The sequence below is a fragment of the Sander lucioperca genome, chromosome 8 (genome assembly GCF_008315115.2).
Source record: "Sander lucioperca isolate FBNREF2018 chromosome 8, SLUC_FBN_1.2, whole genome shotgun sequence".
Lineage (NCBI taxonomy): Eukaryota > Metazoa > Chordata > Actinopteri > Perciformes > Percidae > Sander > Sander lucioperca.
The window spans coordinates 12,273,793-12,300,640 of record NC_050180.1 but is presented as its reverse complement, the minus strand read 5'-3'; the positions used below and the strand labels follow the sequence as shown (position 1 = coordinate 12,300,640).

Here is a 26,848-nt window from a genome sequence, read left to right as displayed (position 1 = left end):
AAAGATGTTTCCTGGAATTCATTCAAAACTTTAATTTGTTTAATAAAGTATTACATTGATAAATCGTTTTACAATTAATTGTACAGCAACATTTTGAATTGTTACAGCTCTAGTTGAACTGTTCCTTTAACCCTATGTAACCATATTCCACTGTGATTCCACTATACATATCAGGTCTGAAACATTAAAAGAGTATGGCAAAATAAGAGTAGAGTATTAAAACTAATCCACATGCAGTACCTGACTCAGAAGAGCCTGTAGTGTGACATTTTCTTATGAAAAATATATATTAAATATTGTGGCTGATAAGAGGCGGTATTCTTGGCAGGTAATTTTTTAGTTTACAGCCCTTGGCAGAGAGCTAAAAAGGTAATTTCAGACACTGCCTACATGTCACGATGGCAAGGCAGAGCAAGGCAGTTTAACTTTAGTAACATTCACAGTATGATTTCTTGCTCTGCTCATAGTGACATGAAGATTTTTATGATAGTGTTGCACACAAACAAGGAACAGTCGTCAGAGTTGGAAAGAGATTATGGTACCATCAACAACCAAAAGTAAACACCGCCATTTCAATCAACATTCAGACTTCAGCCTCCATTTAGAGCATATATATGCAAGGGAAGTCAGTTCACCTGGAAATATGTTTCACAATCTGTATGGGGATAAAAACTCTGTCGTTCAACTTGCTACACAGCACACCTGGGAATGCCATTAAAATACCAACACTGACCTTTTTAAACTTTGTTCAATGCAATTTTGTAACATTAACCTAGCAAACTGATGCTGCAAAGGGCTGTTTGTACAGCTAAATTGAGGTGGTGGTGTGGAGTAGTCCAGGCTGTCCAGGCAATCCAAGTGTTTCATATTTCATTCATATCTGTCAGTTCTAGTACATCTCTCAGAGACATCTAGGAAATCAGAGTGGATACAAAGTTTTTTTTTTTGCTTCGTATTCTGGAGCAATGCAGAAAGAACAAACTGATATCCAAGTTTTATCTTAATAAATGGATGCTTCAAAAGAGACCACATGTTTACGGCAGGCTGACAATCTGAATATCTAAAATTTTCAGAATCTCTAAGAATTAGGGTTTGAATTTGTCTCCTCAGGCAGATTATTACCAATGTCTTTTGGGCTCTTGTCTTTTGTAGTTTACTGCTCTGCTGAATGTGTTTACTTATCCGTGGGGAGCACAATCAAGGGGAAATTGCATGTTCATGGCGCAGATAACACAGACTGGCCACCAGCAGGAGACACTTTTGCTGAGGCCAATTTATCTCAGAAGCAAACTGTCACTAAGTTTTTCAGTGCAAGTATTCTTTAGATTACACTGTCTTGCTGGGTGTATGGATTTCAGCAATAATCTCACACTTTAAAAAAATATCACATGGGTGAATTTTGCCTTGTCTACCTTCAACCAACATATCTTTCACAGTTCTGTAATGATGCAGCTGGTGTAACAGAGCAGGCAATCATGCCTCACAACAAGCTCACAGTATCCACAAAAAGGAGATCCTTTTAAAAAAAAAAAAAGGCTGCATTCTTTTACATTTATAAAATGAACTCTCCAGGGAAAGCAAGAACCTAAATCTCTTCCACATACAGAGAAAGGGCATCAAACAGTCCCTCTTTTGCTTGGCTTCGCACTCTTTTGTCCACAAACCACCAGCGCAAGTACTATCTAATGAGATGCTAATCCTGGCATCTCAATGGTGTTTGGAGGGGTGAGGGTTTTATTTATTCAGTGGCATCTACTCTGTATACAGGCGATGTCTGGTGAGATCAGGCCAGAGTCCTGCATAACCTGCATTAGAAAGAGGTACGGTTAAAGGTGACCTCTTCACCTCGAGTATCATCATAAGCTCTGTAAGGATCAGTTCTGATTCATTGTCCACATCATAACTGAATTCTAAGAGTGGTAAGTTCAATTATTCAGAGGCCTATACGGAAGAGAACTGGCTCTGTTGTGGTTATTATATTTAAAAGGATAATAAGGATATAAGAGTAAAATTCATGTTGACACTTTGCTCCAGTTGTTATTCTGGTAAAAGTTCATACTCTATACTAATTATCTGGAAAGTATTGGTTGAATTAATACAAACACACTTTCCGAAGCTCTCACCATTAGATTTGTTTTAGATATTTTCATAAGCAGGGAGATGTCATGCCATAGGGGAGAACAGCTGACTTACTTGCAAGCTGAATTATTCGGCAAGGAAATGAAGCAAATAATGGCTTGACTTGGAACACTTGATCAGCATACGGCAGGTGGAAACAAGGAGGGAGGCTCTAATTCTGCTCTCAAGCCAGCTGGTCCTAAAGCAGGGCCACAGCCAATCTCACTGACCGCTCTGCTTCCCACTGAGCAGTTTCAGCCGAAGGAACTGTGCCAAGAGGTGTGGCACCTCTCTTCAAATCACCAGGCTTTACAAGACTCTCTCCTGTTATAATCGTAACATAATCATGCCCACTACATCTATTGATCTGTTCGTAGTACACTTCCACTGGAGCAGCAAAATGGTATCCTTAGGCGAAGCTCTCGCCAAGAGAGATATGATGACACCAATTAGATTACGCTGATATTCAAATAGACAATGGATTTATGTGGCGTGGGCGACAGTCTCAGACTTACTTGGCTTACGGTGAAGCTTGGTAATTCATCCAGTTGTCGCCCTGTCCCAGAAGTCCCTCAATGTCATGCTAATTAATTATTTATCATTACCTAAACGCACTAATTAATTGTCAGTTCAAGGGCATGCTTTTATGCAATACATATTCAATCTGTCTATGGGGATCACTTTCATCATAGTATACATACCAATTATTTATTAATATCCTGCTAATTCTTTGTAGGGTAGACATCGTGAAGGTCAGAGAGGAAGAAAAAAGCCCTGATTTGTGAGTGAAGCCCACTGACATTTATCCTTTCCCGTGGACTTTCCAGATCTGTTTAGAAAGATGCTGTTACCCCCTTTCCTTATTCTCAAAGTGAATGTCAAGGACAGGCGTAAACAGCGATGCCATACCTCATTACTGGTCATATTTTTCTAAGGAGATGCCCTTATCACTGTGTATATTATTAAATGGATGAGACTGCAATTTTGAAACAATCTGTCATTTTTTTTCCCTTCAAGTTCCTGGGGGGGTTGTTTAATGGAAGAGCTATTTGTCTTTTGCAGCCATGATACATGTTATATGCTTTTCATCTTGTTGTAAGATCAAACAATCACATTTTGAGTGGGTCTAATTATAGCAGCCTCCCATGAGTTGGCATTAAACCACAGAAGCACGCAGACATCTGGTATTAAAATAATTGGCACAATTAGAAAGGGTCCATGGCATTTTACAGATGTTCCTGTGCACTATTTAAAATGTGTCAGGACACCTATTAGATGGTTCTGAGATGAAACCCGAAGTGCAAGAAACTGAAACTAAGAATTCAACCCTCCAAACTTAAAATGCTCCGTTTGGTATTAAGGGCACCTCAAATGTCACATCTTAAAGTGCCCATATTATGAAAAAATCACTTTTTCTGGGATTTGGGGTGTTCTTTGGTGTCTCTGGTGCTTCGACACACATACAAACTTTGAAAGAAATCCATCCATGGTGTTTAGAGTGAGATACGGTTTCTGAATGTGTCCTGCCTTCAGTCTCTGGGTGAGCTGTTCAAAATCAGCACGGCTTGTGACGTCACAAGCCGAAACGAGCAGGGTAACCGCAACCATTAGCTCGTAGCGTTAGTGTTAGCATGCTAACGCTAATGCTAACGCTAGCATGCTACCTCGTTCTCAATAGCAAAGCACTGCTACAACACACACAAGTTCACCATAATCTACAAAAGAACTACTTACATGTGCGCTCTCATTTAGAAGTCTCCCAGCTAATCCTGTCTTGCAACTGACCGAAGTTGTAGAAACAGCCTTTCTTTTACTGTGTATGGAGCTAGCTAGCTGACATGATCTACATCTGAGCTACTGGGCATGTGCAGTGCAATCAAAGATAGTACAGAAGAAGAAGAAGAAAAGAGGTCTCACTCTGTAGCTAAAACAGAGACCAGCTGAAAAGAGGATCTGCAGCAGTGAGATAGAGCACTGCAGTACAACAAAAATATGGTGTTTTTTGAAAATTAAACCATGTAAACCTATTCTGGTACAACCTTAAAATACAATTATGAACCTGAAAATGAGCATAATATGGCTGCTTTAAAGATCTTAAAATGTAGCTAGAAAAAAAATCAGAGTTTACTCATTGTTAAATGCATTAGAGGAGAGATGTGTTGTGCCACAAAGTGCAAATTTATCTTTCCAATAATTTGGTGCATCACTGCTTAAACATTCATAACATCAACTGTTAGCTTTATGTAAACACATCACTATGAGAACAGATTTCCCAGCATATACACAGTGGCTCTGGCTGCTACTGTATAATAAGTAAATAGTTTAGATGTATCAATGTAGGCAGTAGTCTTTACATCATAGTGCAATCAGCAAATTATGTTATATTGACAGATCAAAACATAGTGTTGGCTAGAATATTACCTGAAAATGAAACAACACAGCTCCCAGAGATGGTTAAAAAGGTTGGTATTATTGTACTATTCTGCTTTGCACCTATGTGTCTCATAAATATAAGCATTTTATGTGGTCTAAGTACAATCTAGGACAGTGGGCTATTAATGGCTAAGGGACTCCTCTCCTGGGGCAACAGTGTTAATCGGAGCAATAGGTCTCCTTCCTGCTGGATCAATGTCAGCACAAATTTCAGATTGCTTTCCTGATGTGCGCCAAGTTATCTGTGATTCAACGTTAATAGGTTATTGAACGGAGCCAGCATTTAGGGAGCAGGGCCGTATTTCACGTTATTGACAATCAAATGCACACAACTTTCTCATTAGCATGCATTAGGAAAACACAGAATTAATCTTGACAACACCATTGGGGAACATGACTAGAGTTACACGCTTGTTTAAACAACATGCCTAACAGTGGCTTGGTATCACGTGAGGAGGGGACATGAAGAATGTAGGTAAATACAGCCTGACAGAGGTTACACTGGACAAAACTGTGTTAGCTGAAGGAGAAGTACAAATGAAAAAAAAGGGATGAGCAAAGACAACATTGTATTTTGCCTTAAAATAAATTAAACATTGCATTATACATGTATAATGATAAAGCAATCCACAATGCCATCTTTAGCTTTGCAAAAGCTCAGTGCAGCATGGCTTCACTCATTTTGGATAAAAGCAGGGTTTTCAGGATGAATGCCACTTCAAAGATTTGTAGGGCATAAATCTAGTATCTCTTTTATGCAGGGCAAAACAGGCCTAGCTGTTTCACATTTATAAGACCAACAAATTGGTATACAAGTTAAAGAATACCATGCAATGCATAGTCATCCATTGTCATATTCTTTACAACACGCACACACACACACACACACACACACACACACACACATACACACACACACACACACACACACACACACACACACACACACACACACACACACACACACACACACACACACACACACACACACACACACACACACATGCTGTGTCCAAATGATATTAGGACTCAAGTTGGGCGGGGTGTTCCTGCTTTAAGCATGTAATGCATTTGCTCAGACAATTCCTAACCAAAATGCAGCACTTGGATGACAACATGAGTGGTGGCAATTCAAACGGGCTGTGCTAAATCAGTTGACATTTCACTGCACCTGAAGGTCAAGTGTTTTGTCAACATTGACAGGGTCTGATGACAAAGCTGCCAACATCAGTTGAAAGATTTACAGTCCACAAACAAGGCGTGGACATAACACATTTGAGAGGAAGGGAGGTTACCGATGTTGGTTAAAAAGGTAGATTTATAATGAAGGTTTGCATGTAGAGTGATACAATATCTATATGTCTAGGGAGTGTGGTGCACTGTATTTCAGGCCTGTGTCCAATTGTGAAGTGTGAAACAATAAAGAAAGAGCAAATTCATTAGAGCCCGACCGATAAAGGATCTTTAAGGCCAATATTGATACAAATATTTGGTGATTTAAAAATCCGATATTCCGATATATCGGCCAATATATATTAAAAAAAAAAAATCCAGAAACGCGTAACAAAAGATAAACAGATTTCCCTAACATTAGTTATTTGTATTTGGAGTCCTCACTAAAATAATTTGATAATGCAGCTTAAAAATAAACATGATTGTTTTATTGTCACAACAGAATAGAGGAACATATAAATAAGGAAAATATATTAAAGTTCTGATAAATAAAATGTATACAAATTCTAATCACGATTAATCGCTGAATTTCTATAGTTAATCGCGATTAATTGCATGTTTTATCACATGATTAAAATTCTATTATTTTGCATTTCAGAACTGTTTTTAAGTACATATTAACAATGGAAAGCAATTCTTACCAGTGTATCTTGATTGGAAATCAAATGAATGCAAAAAAAGTGACTTTATGAACTTGATTTTAAGATTTGTATTTGTTTATTATTTATTTATTTACTGTAAACAAAAGAAAAATGTGTGAATCTAGTCACACATTTGAATCTAGAGTCAATATAGTGTTTAGTAACTCCTAAATAATTTTGATTACTCACTGACATCCAGTGATCACCGGTTAATGAGACAGCGTTTGCAGCACCTTACAGCAGTTCCAGTTTGGCTGCTTTCTCCGTGTCATACAGGCTGTGTATGCGTGCGTGAAACTACTGTCCCCCTCGACGGCAACGTAAAAGACGGGTCAGAACATGCCAACCGTAGTCTTTAAGACCCAAGTCTTCTACGATGCTGACAGGTCTGCAGTTAGTTGGCACCCATATTGCAAGAGCGGTAGTAATTTTTTTGGATTTGGTTTCATCCTCAGGTCGGCAACTAGTAGCACTCTCCAAAATAGTGCTTTGCCTGAGCCTGCTAGCATCAACCTGAGTCATGTTAACTGTACTATGCTTAGCTCGTAGGTGGTAGCTCAAGCTTGACGTGCTTCGGTGATATTTTAATTCGGCTTTACACAATGTGCATATGGCTTTCGACCCATCCGGGAGTTTTGGAAAATAAAAAGCACCATTCAGATTGTGTAGCTTCTGTCTTTATCCCTTCATGCCTGCAGCCTGCAGCAGCAGGATGTGTTACGAGGAAGTATGGCAAAGTGCGGCAAAGGGTCAAAATAGTAGCCTGTTAGGCACGACGCGAAGCTGAGTGAAGTGAAAATAAGCTAATAAATTGCGCCATGCGATTAATGCGATTAAAAAAAATTAACGTGTTATGCTCGGCCCTTAATCGCATCGCAATTATCGCGTTAATGCTGACAGCCCTAATAAAAATACTAACTTAAGATATGAAACTTAAAGGGTTAAACACGAGTGTTGCCAACAGGGACGTTGTAGAGTTCCCTCTGGTGGACAACCTATGGAACGCCAACACTCATAACATGGTTGAAGGGTGTTTCGTCTGTTTTTATTTAATTTTTTAAATATTCATTTATCGGACATTGTAAACGCCGATACCGATAGTTTGGATAATGCCTAATATCGGCCTATAATATCGCTATAATATGGCTCTAAAATTCATTATTGTAAAGACAGGCAGAAAGTGCAAAGAAAAGGGAAAGTGTAAAAAGTTGCAATCTTAATTAAAACTTATATAATTAAGTGTCTTATCACGCTGTAGCAAGCAGAACTTTAAGTCAATAACCGATGACAAAAAAATGAACTACAACTGTAGCTAATTGACATTGACACAACTGAATTCTTACTGAAACAACAAAAAAGACATCTTGGCTGTTGTCTGGTTAGTATGCTCTCTGTGCTCCAGGGCATTGTATTAACACTTGCTAAAGATGGTTTTGTCGAGGAAGATATATCATTTTGATAAAGAGTGAGTGGGTTGTGTCTTTTTGCTGTTTAAAAAAGAACATATAGTAAATACTGAAAACTACATTGTTTATGTAGGCCTCATGTTATTTTAGATGAGTAGCTAACAGCTAGCTCGAGTTGACGAGTGTAACAGGCAGCTGCTAATAGTATTATAGTATTATAATAGTAAAAAAGGGAAATTAAATTTGAAATTGCTTTGAAATGTTTTCTGCTATTGATTCCTCTTAGCTTTACAAAAACAGTATAAAAACATAACCAGGGTCCCTCCTCAAAAAAATGGCCTCAATGATGGCCAGTGGGAGCGACATTAGGAGGGCAATAACTTGAATTATTCATAGCATATTGTTCCATAAGCTTGGTGTACATTATTAAGTAATATAAAATGTCAGGTATTTTCAGTCGGTATTAACATTACAGTGGACAAAGAAATGTGTTTGGTGCACTTGCTGCTGACCCAACCTTGAAGCCATGTGACAAACCATTGCACGCATCTCCCAAGAGGAAGCCACAGGGTATGCCAAATGTCATCATACAGGAAGGCCTGTCCAGGTGGTTTACACCACAACATCATATAGACTCAGACAAAATATCGCACCGTTCTTGACACCATAGTGTTTATGTACTACAGTTCAATCCTTGTTTGCATAACTATAACCAACAGTAATGTAGCCAGAGAGGGAAAAATAGACAGGAAAGGGATGTTAAAAAGCTTGTTTGTGGGGTAACAAACAAACTCAAAAAAGCGGCACAGGCAAGTGTGTGACATGAGACATAATTCAGAATAAGGGCCAAGTGTCCAGCCAAGCGGACAGACAAGGCTTTCATGTTCAGACTATGCCCGGGGTAAATATTCACTATGACATTTGTGCTGTTTGCTATTTCCATGGGCTGAATTGTAGCTGAATAACATTTTCATCCAAGTCACACTGCCCATGGTTTCTACATTTTAAATCTGTTTGGTGTGGGGATACCAAACAATAGATTGTAAGGTGTTCATGGTGTTCTTGCAATAAAGAGGTGATATGACACAGCCTCACCCTCCTAGTTCAGTATTCTGAGCTTTTGACCACATCTATTTGAGTTTTCTGCCTTATTTTAGTCAGAAAAATGTATTCTAGTTTAGTTGTACCTCAATTTGGAATTAAACAAGTTAAAACAAACTTGCACACCACTCATTATTATCATGGCTTCACATAATCTGGTAGACATCCCTGATTTAACATAAAGTATAACGTCACCACAGTATTCTGCAGACTGTTCAGACCACAGCAGCTGTATTGAAGCATTATGTTACATTGTTGGATTAACCGCATTTCTCTCGTTCATGCTAGTTCTGGTATTGTTAGCTATCCTTTGGTATTTCACCCCATAACATGTTGTAACACATCTTTATAGTGAAAATTGAGGTGTGTTTTTAGTTTTTTCTTGTTTTCCCTTTTAGTTCAAATTCACAAATGGCTGCCAGAAGACATTAAGCACTTAAGTGTGATACTTTCTGGTATGAACTCAAAATGATCCCACGCACTGCTCTCTCGTTTGAAACCTCTAAATTGGTGGCTCAAATCCATGATTTCAAATGTACACTCCTTTTGTGATACATATTGGAAATGTCTTCTGTTCAGTTGGACATAGGCATTTAAAATAATAAAAAAAATGAAAATTCAAAGATTTTGTTTGTACTACTGTAACCTTTCAGTTTTCATCATTATTATGAACATGCTTTACTGTTAATAAACAAAATGGATTTCTAAATTTTAAGTTTAGTTTTCATTAACAAAAACATCTCTATACATTGTAAGGTAAGGTGTCCCTAATATTTTGTCCACCTCCTGCATGTGCTATCTCTCCCAAAGTAATTAAACCGTACCAGCAAGGGGAATGAAGAAGCACGAACCCATTATGTGGTGGTGGCCTAAAAGCAAGCTTGGTTAATTTTTCAGAGGAATTTCCGCTAATGTATTCAGAGACTGGGAAACATGACAAAATAAAAAGCTCACATTGGCAGCTAAGAGAAAAGTGTGCATCTAAAGTGTGCTCAGCCAAAGGCTTTCATTATCATAGTTAGCGTGTACTGTGAATGCTATTCATCATCAATGTAAATTGTTAAAAAAAAACCTTATTGTGACAGAATGGAGTTTAAGTCTACTTCATTTTTTTTGAGAAAAATGCATACTCACTACTAAGATCATGTATTAGCTTTAATCAAACAGAGATCAACATATTTTCCTAAATACACTGATATTGTTAAATAATTATTTTTTAAACAATCCAGGGGATTGATACGGGTATTGGGGGCAGTGCTGTGAGTCAGGTTGAGATGTATTAGTTTGATAAGGGTCACTAAACCAAATTAAACCTTTTAAAACAGGTAATATAGACAGACTTAACTTGGAAATGCCACAACAATGTATTAACCCTGTTAATGTGGAGAACATGTGCCATATGGAAATCAAGAAAGGAGAAATCTAACGTACACATATCAATTACCCCACGGCCCAGCAACATGTAGGCCCATGGTTTTCATTTGCCAAAACTCATTCAAATTCATTACTCTTTGAGTTGGTTACACTTCTGAGTATTCTTATCAGGCCCAAGGACGCAATCTCCATCAAAATTCCCTCTTGGTCTTTATTAGGTGGATCCTAATTCAGACGGTGCTGTTTTGGGGCACTTCAACATCAATCAACTGCATATGAAAAACTTCTATTTTGACTTTTCAATCTGACTTCAAATTTGATTTCACTTTATCAAAACGCTCATTCCACCCCATCCCCACACAGTGAAAGCTGTGAGTCATCTCGTGTTGCTCGATAATCTCAGCACCCTTTAGGGAAAAGGTAGACAGTGTATATTGATTGATTTGGGCTGGATATACGCTAAAACAAACAGATATCTTGTTCTAAAGATCAAATTCTTCACCAACTCTGGTGGCATTAACAAATGCAGCTGAGACTACAGGCCCAAAACATAGGCACAAGATAATTAGTCACACCAAGCTTGGAGTAGGAAGGGCAGGGAAGCAATCTGACTGAAGGATGTATTGATCCTGCAGAGAGGGAGGGGCACCCAGTCCAGAGTCATGATCAATCTTGCGAGCCAACTCTCTCAATCTGTGATGAAACCTGTGTGTGTTTATATGGGGAAGCATTCTATCTACACTATACACATTCTAAATACACGTCCGTGTGTGTGTGTGTGTGTGTGTGTGTGTGTGTGTGTGTGTAGCCACATTAACACTACCAACAGCTTGGTGTATGACTTGTCAGAAAGAGACAAATGTCGGTGTGAGTAAAAGACTCCCAGGGGTTGGGTGGGGGGGGGGTTAGCGGTACCACAACATCTGAAGCCTTTATCGTTGAGTTAAAAGCCATCCCTGAGCTGGAGATTCTCCCCATCAAACCGAGCGCTTCAAACCGTGGCACAGTGAGGTTTTAAAACCGGCTCAGGGAGTGATGGAAAAGGTAAATCTTCTCAAATATAAACTGTTTGCATATTGGTGTTACCCAGTGGCTGGTCACAGGTGGGTTTCATCTGATTAGACAGTGGTGATGCGTATCAGGAGGTGCAGCCGACCAATTGCAATGCAATTCATCTTCCTCTGATAGGAGGAGGAGAAGGCGGGGAAGGAGTGCAGTGGGAATGAAGTGGGTTGCAAAAGCAGCAGTCCTCCCTTTGGCCTCGAAAGATATGGGATCAATGTTCAGATATTTCTTTTTGCATTTTGCAAGAAGGGTCAAATTAAGAGGAAAAGACAGTGTGTGTAGTTTGTTTCTGGGTTGTAGGGGGTGTAATAAAGCTCAGTGCTGGCCTCCAGGGTTGGGTGTGTGGATCAGATATCAGACAGCATGCTAAGCTGCAGGGACACCCACAGCAGTGGAACTGTAGACGGCTAATTGACAGGCTGTTGGAGACGAAGCTGGTCCCGATAGCCAGTCACTTTCACGCTCCCACACTCCTCGCTCTCCACCAGGGGGAAGGCGGGTGGCTTGGCGAGATGCGAGAGAGTGTGTGTAGGCTGTTAAGGGGTGTGTGCAGACCCACTAGGGAGGTGGATGTCACTCTCAGTCATCTGTACATGTAGACAGCTCATTTTCACACTCACACACACACACACACACACACACACACACACACACACACACAGAATGAAATCCTGTTGTGCATGGGAGTTTTCACTGGACTCACAGACAACATCAGAGTCAAGGCATCTATTTCTTGTGGCTACAGGGACAATCACACTCTTTACAAATGCTCTAAAACCACACAATGAGTAAGAGACCGACAAGTGGTGCGATCTTGAACCTTAAAGTTAAAAATAAAATTTGTGGACGGCTTCAGCACAATTGTTGTAGGTTTGGTGACTCATCTCTGTATGCTTGCACCTCAAAGTCTAATATTGTACAGTGCTGATACAAACCCTATAGGTAAAATTCACGCACGCCACACTCAAATGCTGCCCTACTCTATGTGCAGCCTTCTAGGTTTAAGCGCATGCTGTACCCACGGCTCGTATATTTGCTTTTCCTATTTGGGCTTTTTACATGTTTTTCCTTTGCTCACAATATCTTTTTTTCTGATGGACCACACAAGGGCAGTACACTCATTGAGATCAACTCACAATAATGTCTCTTTTGTGCCATTTGTTCACAGTAATGATTGAAACTAATTTGGTTTAAGATTTCATCAAGTATGAAGGATAGGACGAGTGAGGGGGAGGGGGGGTTGAACATCATCTATGGCTTACACTATTAAACTTTCAATTATCTATAAAACACACAATAGGGGCTTCAGTCAAAGTGATGACAGATTGCAGGTGGAGAGCTCCTCAGTGTTGTCCCCGTTAACCCAGGATTTTATAGCTCGCCTCGCATGCCACCCTATAGCTGTTTAGTTATCTCCATGGATATATGCAGAAGCGATCTGTCCTTGCTGAGAGCAAAATCTGATAATGCAGCAGCAAACACAGCTGAGAGTCAGAGCAAACTAATTCAGAGCTCTGTTTAAAAAAAGCCAAAGGGCTCGCTGCTCATCTCTGCGACAGCACAACACAATAGATGAACAATTATTCAGAGTTAGACTGGAAGAAAAATAATCTATTTATTCATGGCTTGTTGAATCAGCTTTATCTTCTGTGATTAATCCAAGTCAATAATGTAATCTTTAATTATAAAGAATGGTCTTATTACCTACGTCAAATAATCACCCCGGTCCACGATGCTGGAAAGGGGCAAACAAATTTCTCTGTTTGAGCCCTGAGACTTGTATTTATTTAAATCTTCTGAACAGTGAAAGCACAGAAGCCAATTAATGATTTCCTGTCATAAACTAATAACGTAAAATAGAGATAGGATAGTTGATAGGATTTTTTTGTGATTAAAGTATTTTAAAGCACACATTTGAGGTGTGTTTTGCCTAAATTAACCATTCAAATGCAATGGTGAACTAAATTGTGAGGATTTACTTGAAATTCTTTGCGGGATAAAACAAAATGCTAACCAGAGGTCTATTGCTTTTTACATTAGAAGCTGAAATGTCAGAAAATATTTCAAATATATTTCATCATGCAATTTTCCCAAGAGCCCCAAATCCATGTTGCTATTACCAAAATGAAACATCTGGAGCTCCCAGAATGATCAATCGAGAGAAAAACACATTACAAGAAGCGGGTCCTGAAGGAAGGCCCCATGAGAGGACGAATAATGACCGATGCAGGCAGGAGACTTTTGTACGTGTGTGTATGTGGCTTTGTACATGCTTGCATGTGATTAATAGCAGACCAACTGTAATAATGGCTGCCTTGCTGTAACAAATGATGTGCGATTTGTAGTTACAAAATACACACTTCACATAAACAAAAACAGAGGAGTGAACGGGTGTGACTGAGTTTGCACTCTTACATTCTGCTCTCCTGCCTGGTCCCAAAGCTCCCAGTCCTTCCACTCTATGCACTGTTTTGTTCCCCACCAGGACTCGGAGTAGGGATTTGTAATGCTTGTAAGCAGCAAGTAGCCTGTAACAAATCTAACTGACAGCCCCTGAAAATGCAGATCACATCGCCGACAGAGAGGAAACAGCAGCTTCGGGAACCTTTAACAGGATCTTAATCTGTGATGAAGTCACCCAGTGTCCAAAGAGAGCTATAGGACGCTTCATAGACTGACATGGGACAGACATTTCCTGGATGTCAGAATTGTCTGCTAATTAATGTACTCAGGGAGGACCGAGTGTCAAAGTGTCAGAGGACATCGCCATCAAATGTGCTAGAAGCACATTATAAACTTTTTGAGTCATGTTGTTGTTTCAGAGTGAATTTCATCAAACTTTTCGGCTTCCCCAAGGAGCATGACATGTTCTTTTCCCCGATAGAACAACTGAGATTTTTTTTTGGAGGGGGACCCATTGTCAAGGCACAGTTAATTTTACATCTCCATGTAAGGGGCTGCCTTAAACACAACAAAGTAAAATATAAAAAAACTCAACTTACGCTGTAACAGAAACTGACTGAGAAGCAGTGAAATGTCTTTATTTCTTTGCTGTAATTTGGCACATCAGAGGTAATGTAGTGCCATCCCTATGATAAGACGGAATCTTTAGGTCTCAGGAAGGTGAGCATTTCAATGTTCAACATACCCTATTAAGACTTGACACCTGCACTTTATCATCACTAAAGCAATTGCATATTCCTATTCCTGCAGGAGAGATGGGGAAATCCATCTCGAGCAAGGACAGTGCCTTTAATAAATAGTGCACAGAACACAGGCACAAACTCTCCCTCTCTGATCCCCCTCTCTCTCACACACACACACGCACACACACACGCACACTTTATCTCTCATGGAAATTGTTTCATTCCTTTTAGTCAATCTGGCTAATGCAAAAATCATGTATGTCTGTCTTTAAATATTTAATCCTAACAGCAAGATAGAAATACAACGTTGAAGAAGCATTTCTCCTTCCCTCCTGAAAGGTACAAGAGCTCAGAGAGAGAGAGAGAGAGAGAGAGCGAGAGAGAGAGAGAGAGAGAGAGAGAGAGAGAGAGAGAGCAGAAAGCAGCTGCTCTCCAATGTCAGAAAGAGAGCGGGGGAACGATAGGGAGAGATGGAAAAGAGAGGAACAAGAGACTCGACTATTTTCGATGACAATTTTATTGCCATGCACTCTCAGCTACTGGAGTTGGAGGCAGCATTAAAGCACAGTTTGCTTTGGAAAAGTACGCAACCACATACGACAGCTCTCTGTTTCTCTTCGGGAGCAGCCTTTGTTCTTTGACATAATAGATTCGGTTACAGGCTGAAACACACGGCTGAAGAGAAGCACTGTTACTGCTTGGAACTTAGTGAGAAGAAATACAGCTGAACGACTGAGCCAAAGTCATGAATCTTGCAAGCAGAAATATATCGCGGGAACCAAATGGCCCCTAGAGATGAGTACATGCCTTTGCCTTAAAGTATTTATTTTGCTTTCATGCTTATAAGTAGTTTTGCATGAACAAGACAAGTTATTTGTTGTTTCCTAAAATGTGAAAATGTTACTTTTACTGAACTTGTTTTATACAAGAAGCTTTGATGAAGCCAATAAATCACAAGGAAGTAATGTAATAAGATAAGAGTCCGACAGAGACAGAACTTTGAGAAACTTTCACTCACCACAGAGAAGTCCTCGACTGAACAGTTCTGTCCACTGAAATTGCAGCTCATGAGCATCTCTTCTAACTGATGTCCTGTCCTGTTGAAGATGTCCTGCATGTCAGGGGCAGGATACATCAAATCAGTAGGTTTGTGCCCATCCTTGTTTTTGGGGGGCAGACCTGTTAAGTTAGCCAGGTGGTAGATGTCGGCATCGGTGAGCGCGGAGAAGCGAAAGCGGTTGATGTTGCAGATGGTCACAGCAGGGAAAACCATCTCTGGGGTCGCCTCTTCATTCAGAGCTGTGACATGAGGGTGCTCCAGGTAAGAGATAGCACACTTAGCCGCTTGGTATAGAAACAGCACCAGTGAAGTCAAAAAGGCAAGAGCCCAGAGAGTCTGCCGGATGCCCAGGCGGCCAGAGACAAAGATGTGGTTAATCCCATGAAGAGAGCAGGAGTTAGCAAACCTGGCCAAGTCCTTAACCGGAGGTGTGCAGCTCTCCTCGATCAGGCTCTCCTTGTCCCCATCCTGCTTGATTTTTTGCTTCTCATCCTCCTCTGCAAATTTGATTTTGCAAACAAATTCGATAGGCATGGGGGCAGCCAGGTCTGCGTTTTGTTTTTGTTTTTGATGGCAGCTATCAGCCCTGGATCACTTCCCTCCTACTTCCTTGGCTTTTTGTCCTCTACGCAGGAAACAACTCCAGAAAGAAGAGAAAAAGACAGGAGAGAGTTTGTTGCTGCTGCTGCTGCCGTTGCTGCCTCTGCTGTGACTGATAGTGCTGCCGCTGCTTCTGCCGCCAGGCTCCTAGTGACTAGAGTGCTGCTGCTGCTGTGCTGCTACTGCTCTGAACGCTTGTCTCACTACTTGATCAGCTCACAGTCTCGCTTATCAGCAGTAATACAGCTGTCAAATAAAAAAAAACACCCTTGCACACTGCCTCAGACCCACAGATGAAAATGCAGCATTTTCAGTCGGACTGAAATAGGCACAGGGTACTTAATAATTCATGAGAAGGTAACATTGTGATTATTTCCTCCTCACTGGCGCGAGCTGCAACTTCCCCCGGTCATCCCAGCGCTTCCCGCAGAAAGCCCCCCTCCTGTTTAATCCGCTTGTTTGGATGGCGGTTCCACTTCTTGACCTGTATAAAGTTGGTGTCAAAGATTGTTCAGCCAAACATCCGGTGTTTGATGTGCATCGCAGGGGGTCATCACTTTTTATTGCCACCCTCAATAAGGTCTCTGGAACATGCCTAATTTAAACAATAATGAGGAGTGTGAGAAATGGAATTGATCGACTCCTGGCAATCAATCTTGTCTTTGCAACAAAAAAGTAAAAGACTATTGATCGAGCGAACGTGTCTGTCAGAGACTTAGATAGGTAGTACAACGGTGTTTTCTTATCAGGAACTAATGGTATCATCACAAGACTCTTGCACAAATTTGTATTTGTGAATGGCTGCTGTATTGGACCCCAATGCTGCTAAAGATGTTGAAATAAAGTACTGATCTGCTTCCGTCCCTATCATTTACAGTGTGTGTCTTAGTGCTGTTAATAGCCCTTTTCCAAGTTGCCAAACAAAATTATGCAAATGCGAGGCAGAAAAGTGAGAGCCCTAATGCATGTTATTCCCCTTTAAATGGAATTAGTCATGCGGGTCACATTCACATCACAAGGGGCTGGGACCTCTAGAGAAAAGGAATATTTAAAAGTGAATTCAACCACTACAAACACACGTGCCAAGTCAAGTCCGAGCAGGCATCAGAAATGCATTACTCAAAAGACAGAACGAATAAGGGTACAAAAGAAATCTGGTTTTCTTTCCAAAAAAAAGAAAAACATATGACAATCAAACACTAAATGTTTAGAATAATCAGATCTAAATCCGACTAAAATTGTATACTGAATCTCGTTGGCTGGTTAAATAACAATGTAACAACAATGTAACAAAATCACCTACTGTAACTGCCTTTTTTCTTTGTTTTTTTGTCGTTGAAATGACTCAGACATTTGCTTTTTATACTTTTTTTTATATAGTAGGATTGTCTTTTGATGGTGTGTTTTTCTGCTAGATAAACAGAGATATCTAGGCTATTGCCTTTATTCGATGGAAGTGAAGCGTCCATGGTTTAGCTATGCCTCTGGCAGGCACTAAGGTCTGCTAACCACAGAGTGTTTTATGTAGTCACTCCCAGAGGATGCTGGGCTTATTTACAGTCTCACAGAGGAAATGAAAGCTCACAGTCCACGCCATGACTAAATACCAAATGTGAATAAAAAACACGCAGGCACATCTGGCAGATGAAAACCATTCAAGTAGTGCATGGCATTATGTTTGTTTGTCAGAGCCAATAACACTCCAAAGCCCAGGTCTGTTTTGTGTTTGATGCACTAAAAATGAGATACAATTGATTAAATGTTGCTGACCTTCAAGTTTCAATAATGTCTCATTTTGCAGGAACATTTACATTACAAATAGGGTTTTTGTAGGGCTTTAACTTAACTAACTTCTAATACAACTATAAGTACCGGTAGCATGAAAACCGTAGCATTAAAACGTTATATAGTTTATGAATGTCATGATCTCTAAGTGATTTTCTCCTTTTCAAATACAAGGTTTATTGAAAAGTCAAAGTAGTTTTAAGATGTGGACGGATGATGTCTTCCTGAGAGAACAGGCTGACAGTTTTATCATCTCGTCCAAAAGCTCCATCTATTGGATGTCTCTGTGTGCCAATTGTTGCTTTGATGTAAACTACAGTGTACAGTGTAAGTGTTTGTAGATACTTTCAAATATAATTTTACATATTTTGAACCAGAATCTAATAAATTTATTATTGAGTAAAACACCACAGGGTACAGTGGAACAGAAGATGGAAAATACTAAGCTCAAAATTTTAAGATATTTGGTAATAAACAGCTACTGAGCCCTGCTAACTCTGTCCTGATGGTTGTATCCGAAAGTGCTTCCCCTGGAACAGGGACTTTTTTGGGTTCAGGAACTAAAGCAAAGGAACTAAATTTAGACCCTTGTTCCTCCATTTAGTACACAGTAAAGGTTCCTGAGTTCTTGGAAAACATGCTGTGAAAACAGGACATTATGTTGGTCTCCTGCCAATAAGTTTCTGTTTTTAACAGGGCTATCTATAAGAGTGAGCATACAGTATATGTTGAACTATTAATCAAAATCAATACAGCATTTTATTTTCCCCTATTGGTAAGCAAATGTCATTTATAGTAGTAAAGGCAAAACGTTCTGAAGAAAAGTGTGTTTGCTTTGGTTGAAAGACAATTTCAGTGCATATCATGGAACCTGAAACCCTTCATTGACCAGCTCCAATTGTGGGGCCAGTCTCTTAGTGGTTTGAAGCCCAGAGTTTTTACCTGCAGCAACCTGTGCCCTAAAGAGGCAGCATCTGCCAGGAAACCTAATTTGCACAAGACTCCAAAAGACTAACTGGCCAAAAACCATACGAGCTGGATAATCGTGTGTAAATAGAAACTTGTGAGACAAACATGGAAAAGTATTACTTTAGTATTTGTACCATGTGAGAGGCAGCACAAGTACCTACACATGATGTGTACACAGTGTTTAAATTCAATTCAATTAAAGGAAAAACATTAAGTTATAAGAGGCAGAGTGAAGAAGCATTCAGCCTTCAGTTTCTATGACAATAAATGACAGTCTGACAGTGCTCTCCACGTCTATCAATTAAGAGTCAAAAGTGTATTTTCTGTGGGTTCGATTTTTACATTATAAAAGAAAGGAGGCTTGTGGCAAGAGGTTGATGTCTGTGACTGTAAAAGTTGCGGTACTGGAAACAGTTTTCATATTTAAAATACATAAATAATAATAATAATAACATTATGTATATAGTGCCACCTCATCGTGTTTATTTATCTTGATAGTTATATTTTACTATTTAAATTTATATTTTGTTATTTCATATTTTACTATTTCAATTTTCTATTTTGTTGTTATTTTCTATTTTAGTATTTCAATTTTATATTTCTGTTTGTCTGTCATTTAACTGTCATATTGAGAGCTGCTAAACTGTGTTTCGTTGTTGAAAACAATGACATACAATAACAACAATGTGCTTCTCACTCTGCAAGCAAGGACTCTAATAATCAAACAGTAGACCCGAAGTCCAGAGCCTTACTAGCGGCAAAAAATTCTTAACTCAAGGTTTGCGTATTAACTTTAAACTGCATCTGAAAATGTTCCATCCTCTGTTGTAGTTGAAGGCTCTGGAAAAAGCATGTACTGTAGGTGGACCCGAGAGGTGGACTTAGATATTTGTTCCAACAAGCTTTGTTATGTATTGAATGATTAGAAAGATTACATGTACATTTGGAGGTAAATCTCACCTGAACTTGAACAAGCGTGGTGAGTTTATAGTGTTGGATAGATACAAAACCACAAATGATGAAAAAGTGCAGGCCTAAAGTGAATTATCTTGACAGTATTCCTCAGATGAACATTTTCTTTAATCATCTTTAAAAATGTGTGTGCTGCTGAAGGTAGTTTTGCCCATGGATCATCAATTAAACACAGTAATTAAGTCACAGATAAAACACATATTAAAGAGATATTACGAATAATAAAGTGTCTTTGACTGGACACATTTTTTTAGTGATGATATGCTGGTTGATGTTTGCTCTGAAATGTCTTATGTTACTGCAATGTGATAACATGCTGGAAAATATCTGGACGGAATGGAATTTAAAGCTATGGTCAAGAATGACTATTTACTTTCAGCTTGGTGAAATTATTGCAAATGTCCTTCAAAAAGCTGCTGGCAGGGATATTTTAAATCATTAATTGGCTGAACACTGCAGCTCATACTTTGAATGTGAATAACAAACTTAATTAAAACTGTCAGCAGTCAATTATTAGTCAATTCATAATTTTGATTGATTGCTTTGCAAATGTTTTGCTAATCCTCTAAATTTAAACAGAGAAATGCATATCACACATTTACAGTGACTGGTACAGTGCCCGTTCAAAATGTGCCTGTTTGGAACGGGCCAATTGCTTGGCCTGTGGTATTGCTACTTGTAGCATTCTCCAGAACCATTGTACCCCAAAAATACTTACAGAAGGACCCTAAAGCACTTCATATGCAACTACATTGTATAGCCTACTACTGACTTACTACGTTTACTTCAGAAGAATGTTGCAGATTCAGATTTACTAACAAAATATCACAAAATGATATCACAAAACAAAGAGTATTTGTTTAATTACATGTTAGTGTTGTCTTTTTCGTCAACGATATCGCATGTAGACAGTCAGTGTTTAATGACGGCGGTGCTGTCTCGTATTGTCATTATTATCGTTAATGAATTTAACACTTCAGCAGAGGTGTTAATTTCCAAACAGGCTCGGCTTGACGATTCACGTTGAAGAATGGATTCGATTCGCGGTGGAATTTTGCCAATGGTAATGTGATTAGTGTTATAGCCTAAGTTAGCAGCCCACTTACAACAACCGGACCCAGGGTGAGTCTGAGTGAGGAAGAAACCTCTCTTTGCCTGGTCAGCTCCGAGATGACATTATCTTCTGCTGTGTGCTTAGAACTGGTGAATTTACAGCTCACAGCAATTTAATACAATATAGTGTCTGGCTTTTGATTGATATCTAGTGTCGGCAAAAATATCTTTTTATTGAGTTTCCTCTTGAAATGAGCGAAATGATCTGAGTGAAATTAAGCTGGGCTTTTATTGTGAAGGGCATTTTTTCCCCAACCTTTATTGTTTGGTCGTTTAATTCACAGTTTATTAATATCCAATATCCAATGCTGTCCAAACTGCTCCAAATCGGGTACCCAGGAAACCAAGTGTGAAGTAGATTGGATAAACGGTTCATGAGCCCCACACACACACACACACACACACACACACACACACACACATATTAGAGAGATGTAAAGTTACAGCATTAAGATACATTGGAATTGTTATTTTGTATATTAGAACTATACTTTTATGCTTAATCTATTTTAAATAACACTGAATGAAAAAAAAAGAAGCTAGACATGCACTGCAATTCAATCCCGAAGGTGCAGCCACGAGATAGGCCTGCCCACTGATAGATTTGACATATACTTCCCATTGATTTGGTACACAGAGCAGCACAACTTTTAGACTTGCATGTGTTTAATTTCTATTTGACAGGTATTATTGTGTTGATAACAAATAATGAAGACTCAATGCAACAAAGGCTGCTGCTACCTCAGCAGTAACACAGGCAGGTATCTGTGGTCAACAGAGAACTTGGCTCTTTGGAACCAGCAGGGGAAATGTCATATTTGCATAAAAGCCACAAAATATTGTATTTCTTGTTTTTCTCGATATTTCGAATGTGGAATTGTGGAGGCTGATATTTGCTCTTTTTTTCCTTGAGCTAAGAGAGGAAACTTTAAATTGTACTGTTGCAATCTAATGAGAAAAGGTACTGAAGGGTACTTGAGTAAATTAAGTCACTAAGGTCTGTGTTCACAAAGCCTTTCATTGTTTTTTTTTCTTAATCTCCATCTGATAACTAGAGCCCACTTTTGCATGTTATAAGATTAAGAGCCCACGTTTAAACTGTGCCCTCTGCTTCATACCTTCATCCATTACTACAATTAATGTAATAGTTTATCTTAAATCAATGTCATTTCTTTCGCTTAGATGTACCTGCTCTGGATAGAACTTTGTACACTGAAGGCTATTCAGTATAATTATGTTGTGATGGAAATGTCTGCAGTTTCTGAGCCTCATTTGCTTGTGCTCAAATCAAAGCACATTTTTGTCTTGTTCACAAGAAATCCATGCACGCCCAGATATGCACACATAAGCCGTGACAAAGAGCCCTGCAAATGCAAAAAGCCATCTTCATCACCGGGTAAACTGTAAATTGAATTCAAAGGGGATGACATCTATGCCCCCTAAAGCCCATTTATAATATCAGGCCTCTCAGATCTGCACATATGACACGGTAGTGCCCCACCAACACCCTCAACGGTCTGTTTGATGGTCATATCTGAACCAAATAAAAAAAAGATCAGACTTTCATTAATGACAGACATTCTCAATTCAAAACTGCACATTCAAAGGATTGTATATTGACAGGTTGACAAGTCAGTTCAAGCAAGTCATGGCATATGGAACTATTGCTTTGGCCCTGTTATATGCAACTACAGTAGGCCTATTTGCTTTTTCTCTATGCTTGTTCTAGTTTGTCATCACAAACACACCGTCCCCAAAATTTCACATACAGTTGCCAAAATTATTGTTCTCTCGATCTCTTGTTCTCTTAATTTGTTTAAACTCACCTCCTTCACCCTAACGCTGGGAGCATGCACAGATGTAACAGACTCCGACTACCCGCTCTACTGCCGTTTTACTGTCCCTCCCTTCAGCTGAAGGTACAGGACAATTAGAAGGGCTGGCTTTACTGTACATAACTAAAATCACTCAACTACCTACAGTATATCAAGGTACCTTATGTGGTTAGTGAACACCATAACTTGCTATTCTGGTCAAAGTGATGCATACTGTACTGTTCAAAAAACCGAACCAAACCGTGATGTCTGAACCGAGGTATGAACTGAACCGTGACTTCTGTGTACTGTTCCACCCCTAAACCAATGTACTGTTTTCAGAGAAAATAATGAACATCCCTCCTTGAAATGATGTAGAAGTTTAAGACTGAACATATTCTAAGATTATATGCTCATCAATTTCGTAGTTTCTGTTGCCCCCATGAGGAATTGTAAGTAATGACCACAAAACTGTTGTTGCATCCACATGATACAAGCCTTCTGTGATCGGGCATGCGCCCCCACCACTCCTCCATGTAGTTGCTTGTAACCAAAGAGGACACGGAGGATTAAAAAACATGATAGGCTCTTCAGAAGAGGTAATTATCTTCACTCGAGCTTCTGCGCACGAAAGTTGCCAGACGACAACAATTTCTAAACATAGCCATACTGCGAAATACAGAGAGAGGTGTGTGAAGCTGAAAGTCTTAATTAGCTTTGTAGCAACTCATTTGGCAATGGCTTGAATGTAACGGACATTCATTAATATAAAAAAAAGTTACGCACTAAAGCTTTAAGGCAAAGAAATAAGAAGAATAAAAATAATGTCCAGTCCATAGAAAACTGTTTATATCAAATAATAGGGCCTGGTGAAACATCATGACCACACACATGGTGAGGGATCAACATGCTCATGCGAACCCACATAGCCTAAATGTCTGTTCATTTGTGATTTTGGATTAGGCGGATTCCACGGTGAAACTACAGAAGTGGATTTGAAGGCATTCACTAACCAGTTCGGAAATTCAGAACACTTGAGTTTTACAGTAGCTTTCATCACCATGAAAATGCTGAAATTACTGGTGTAGCTTTCTAGGTATCATATCAGCTTGTATTAATGCTGAGATTGGACATGGTGTGGTTCAGTAGCTTAGTTTGGCCTTTGCGAACACAATTTCTGCTAGCATGTTATAATAGTAGATGAAAGTCAGAGGATTCACTGCCCAATGAGAGCTCTCATTATTAAGGTTGTACTATCTTCTGAAGGACCATATGTGTACTCATTATATGTAAGAACACACTGCCCAAAGGGAATTTGGGAAGCTTGTGCAGTGGACTGAGGAATTGCCATGCTTTGCACATGAGCACAAAGAGCAGGGTTCAGTGATTTCTTTTATAGCCCTGAGGATCACTTCTCTTCAAGTCCAAACACAGCACGCTGCTTTATTTGCCAATGCAACATATTACTCATGCACACACCCTCAATATTTATATGCAAAACAGAGAAAAAAAAGTTATGAATATTGACCACTGTGTCACTTGCTGGAGTTAAAACAAATTGGGCATGCCATAACCTCTCCAGAGGTTTGAGATATGTGTCAGAACATGAAGAGGGTTGAATTTGGCATTTACTTGTCTTATTCCTGTCACCTGATGAATGTCAATGATTTCTACAGAATGACTTGAAACTATAAAATAAATGGAAGTACATGTAAAGTTATTGATCTAAACTCTGAATTTAAAAAAAGTTGCCTGTTGACAAAGGGCACCCAATAATCGACTTCCAAAATAGCAGGGATCTGCCTTTATAGCTGAATGCCACAGCAGCAAAGCAGTTAACTGAGGCGAGACTTTGCTTTCTCCTTCTAAAGTGCATTTTTAGTTCTCTAAACTGACCCCCGCATGGAAAAATAAAAGAAATCTTCTCTTTCTCATAAGCAAGTGGAACAAAAGCTAAATGTCACCAGTTGAATATGTTCTGCCCAAAAAACATTCTTGTGAAACATCAATACAACAGTACAATACATGTACTTTATTATAAATAATAAATGAGCTTACTTTCTTACAGCTTCTTAATAAAAAACACAGTCTCGCTTCTCTTTTCAGAGTTCATGGTGTCAGGTTTTCTGAGCGGGCTGCCATAGTACCCCTCAGGGGGGCGGAAAAGATTAGAGGGGGTGCGCAAGTCTTTATCTGGTTTGAGGTTGAGGTAAAAAAAAAATATTTGCACATGTTAAACAAATTATGATAATACACTAGAATATATAATGTATACAAAAGTCTGTATAAAAACTATATATTTTTGTTCTCGCTTAAAATTGTAGGCAGGCTACTTGGTAGGCCAAACCTCCGGGACCTCTTAACCTGGGACCTTGCTGTCATCAGGTCAGCTGCTAACTGCTATCATCCTCGTTTTTCCTGCCGCCACGGCATCACTATTTTATGAATGAAACATGGCGGAGAAACGTAAAAGTGCTGATAACTCCTCTGTATCAAAAAAGAAAGTAAGGCTCTATCTCGAGAGTTACCTCAACTTCGGTTTCGGAGGGGGGGCTCAGCTTTTCTTAGACATAAGTAGGGGGGGCGCCAAGGAAAAAAGGTTGGGAACCACTGGTATAAGGAGGATACACAACTGGTAGGTATTTAAGAGTTGACTGAAGCTGGGAACAGATCCGTTAGAAACCTACAGAATTACAGTATACCATACAGAAAATAACTACTACATTGTTTTTAAGTCTTGCAGTCAGGAGGGAGGCTAACACACAGGCAAACACTAGCCTGAATGCGTGATATTAAAATAATAGTCAATGTTTTCTTTTCGAGAGTGGGATGAGAAGATTGATATTAATCTGGCTCTGTTTCTCCAAATGGAGAAAGCTTACTAGCACATCCGAAGCTTATTAATTTACATGTTATATCTTGTGTGTTGAATACGTCCCAGGGGTGACGGACTGGGGGTTCAAAACGTTTTGATAACTGTACCGATACCAATACTGTGACTTCGATATTGGTTCCTAATCGATACTTTTTTCGATACCAATTTTATAAAATCCATTTTAACAATTAGAACATTACACATTGCGTTACAAAATCTTATTATTTTTTAGTTCCTACCATGTGAGCCCATCTCTGTGCTTAACGTAGTTTTTCCTGCATGCCTCTACAACGCCTTATTATGGAACCCACGCAACTTCTAGGCAAGACCCGCCCTTCAATAGCATTCACACGCTACTATTGGCCATGCGTCCATGCTTACATTAGGTGACGTAACCCGATTTTTTTCAGGTCCTATTCCCTGACCAATCAGCTATCATACCTTAACCACTCAAGGTCAATGCCTAAGCCCAACCAATCGGCCTGCTTCGTAGGGCGGGACTTGCCTAGAAGTTACGTGGGATCCATAATAACGCCTCTACAACGTGTAACGTTAAGACAGCCAATCACCAGCATTATTACATCTTGGTAGAAGCATGCTGCATGCTGACTGATTCACTGACGCTGATGAGATTTACTTCTTAGGTATAGAAATTTGGTATTGAATGACGAGGATTTTTCAATACTCAATACTATAGAGGCAATTAAGTCGGTGCCTAAAAAGTATTGAATTCGGTACCCAGCCCTATCCCTGACCACATCTGGCAGCCAGCACTGTAGTTACAGATACTAACACATGGATAAAATTATGTTTGTCAAGAAATAGTTGCAGCACTCCCAACAAATTGTTGCTTTTATGTCTCTGTTTGCATACAGATAAAAAACAATTAGATACATGTTAATTAGTGAGTTTTAGAGTTGTTGGAAGGCATATTTTTAACTTTGCAGTAGCTAGGCTAGCTGTTTCACCCTGCTTTCCATCTTTGCACTAAGCAGTAGTATCATCATGAGTAATATCATCTCACTCTCGAAAAAAAAAGAGCAATTAAGTATTTTTGTCCATCTGAAAACTTGTGACTCTTAGGAGCATTAGCCTGTATGAGAGAATATAGTGGAAATCTGAAGTGTACCGATCTTTGCTGCA

General features: G+C 39.4%; 1 protein-coding gene across 2 annotated transcripts in view; it reads right to left on the bottom strand.

The window, feature by feature from the left end:
- The window catches only part of asic4a (acid-sensing (proton-gated) ion channel family member 4a), a 90,799-nt gene extending 74,238 nt beyond the window's left edge, over positions 1-16,561 (bottom strand). The window contains exon 1 of one of the 2 annotated variants that reach the window (XM_031281657.2): positions 15,536-16,561. In XM_031281657.2, the coding sequence (XP_031137517.1) occupies positions 15,536-16,111 (576 nt within the window). In that variant the 5' untranslated portion in view covers positions 16,112-16,561. The remainder of the gene's footprint in view (positions 1-15,535) is intronic. The other variant, XM_031281655.2, reaches the window with a different exon arrangement.
- Between the last annotated feature and the right edge of the window lie 10,287 nt (positions 16,562-26,848).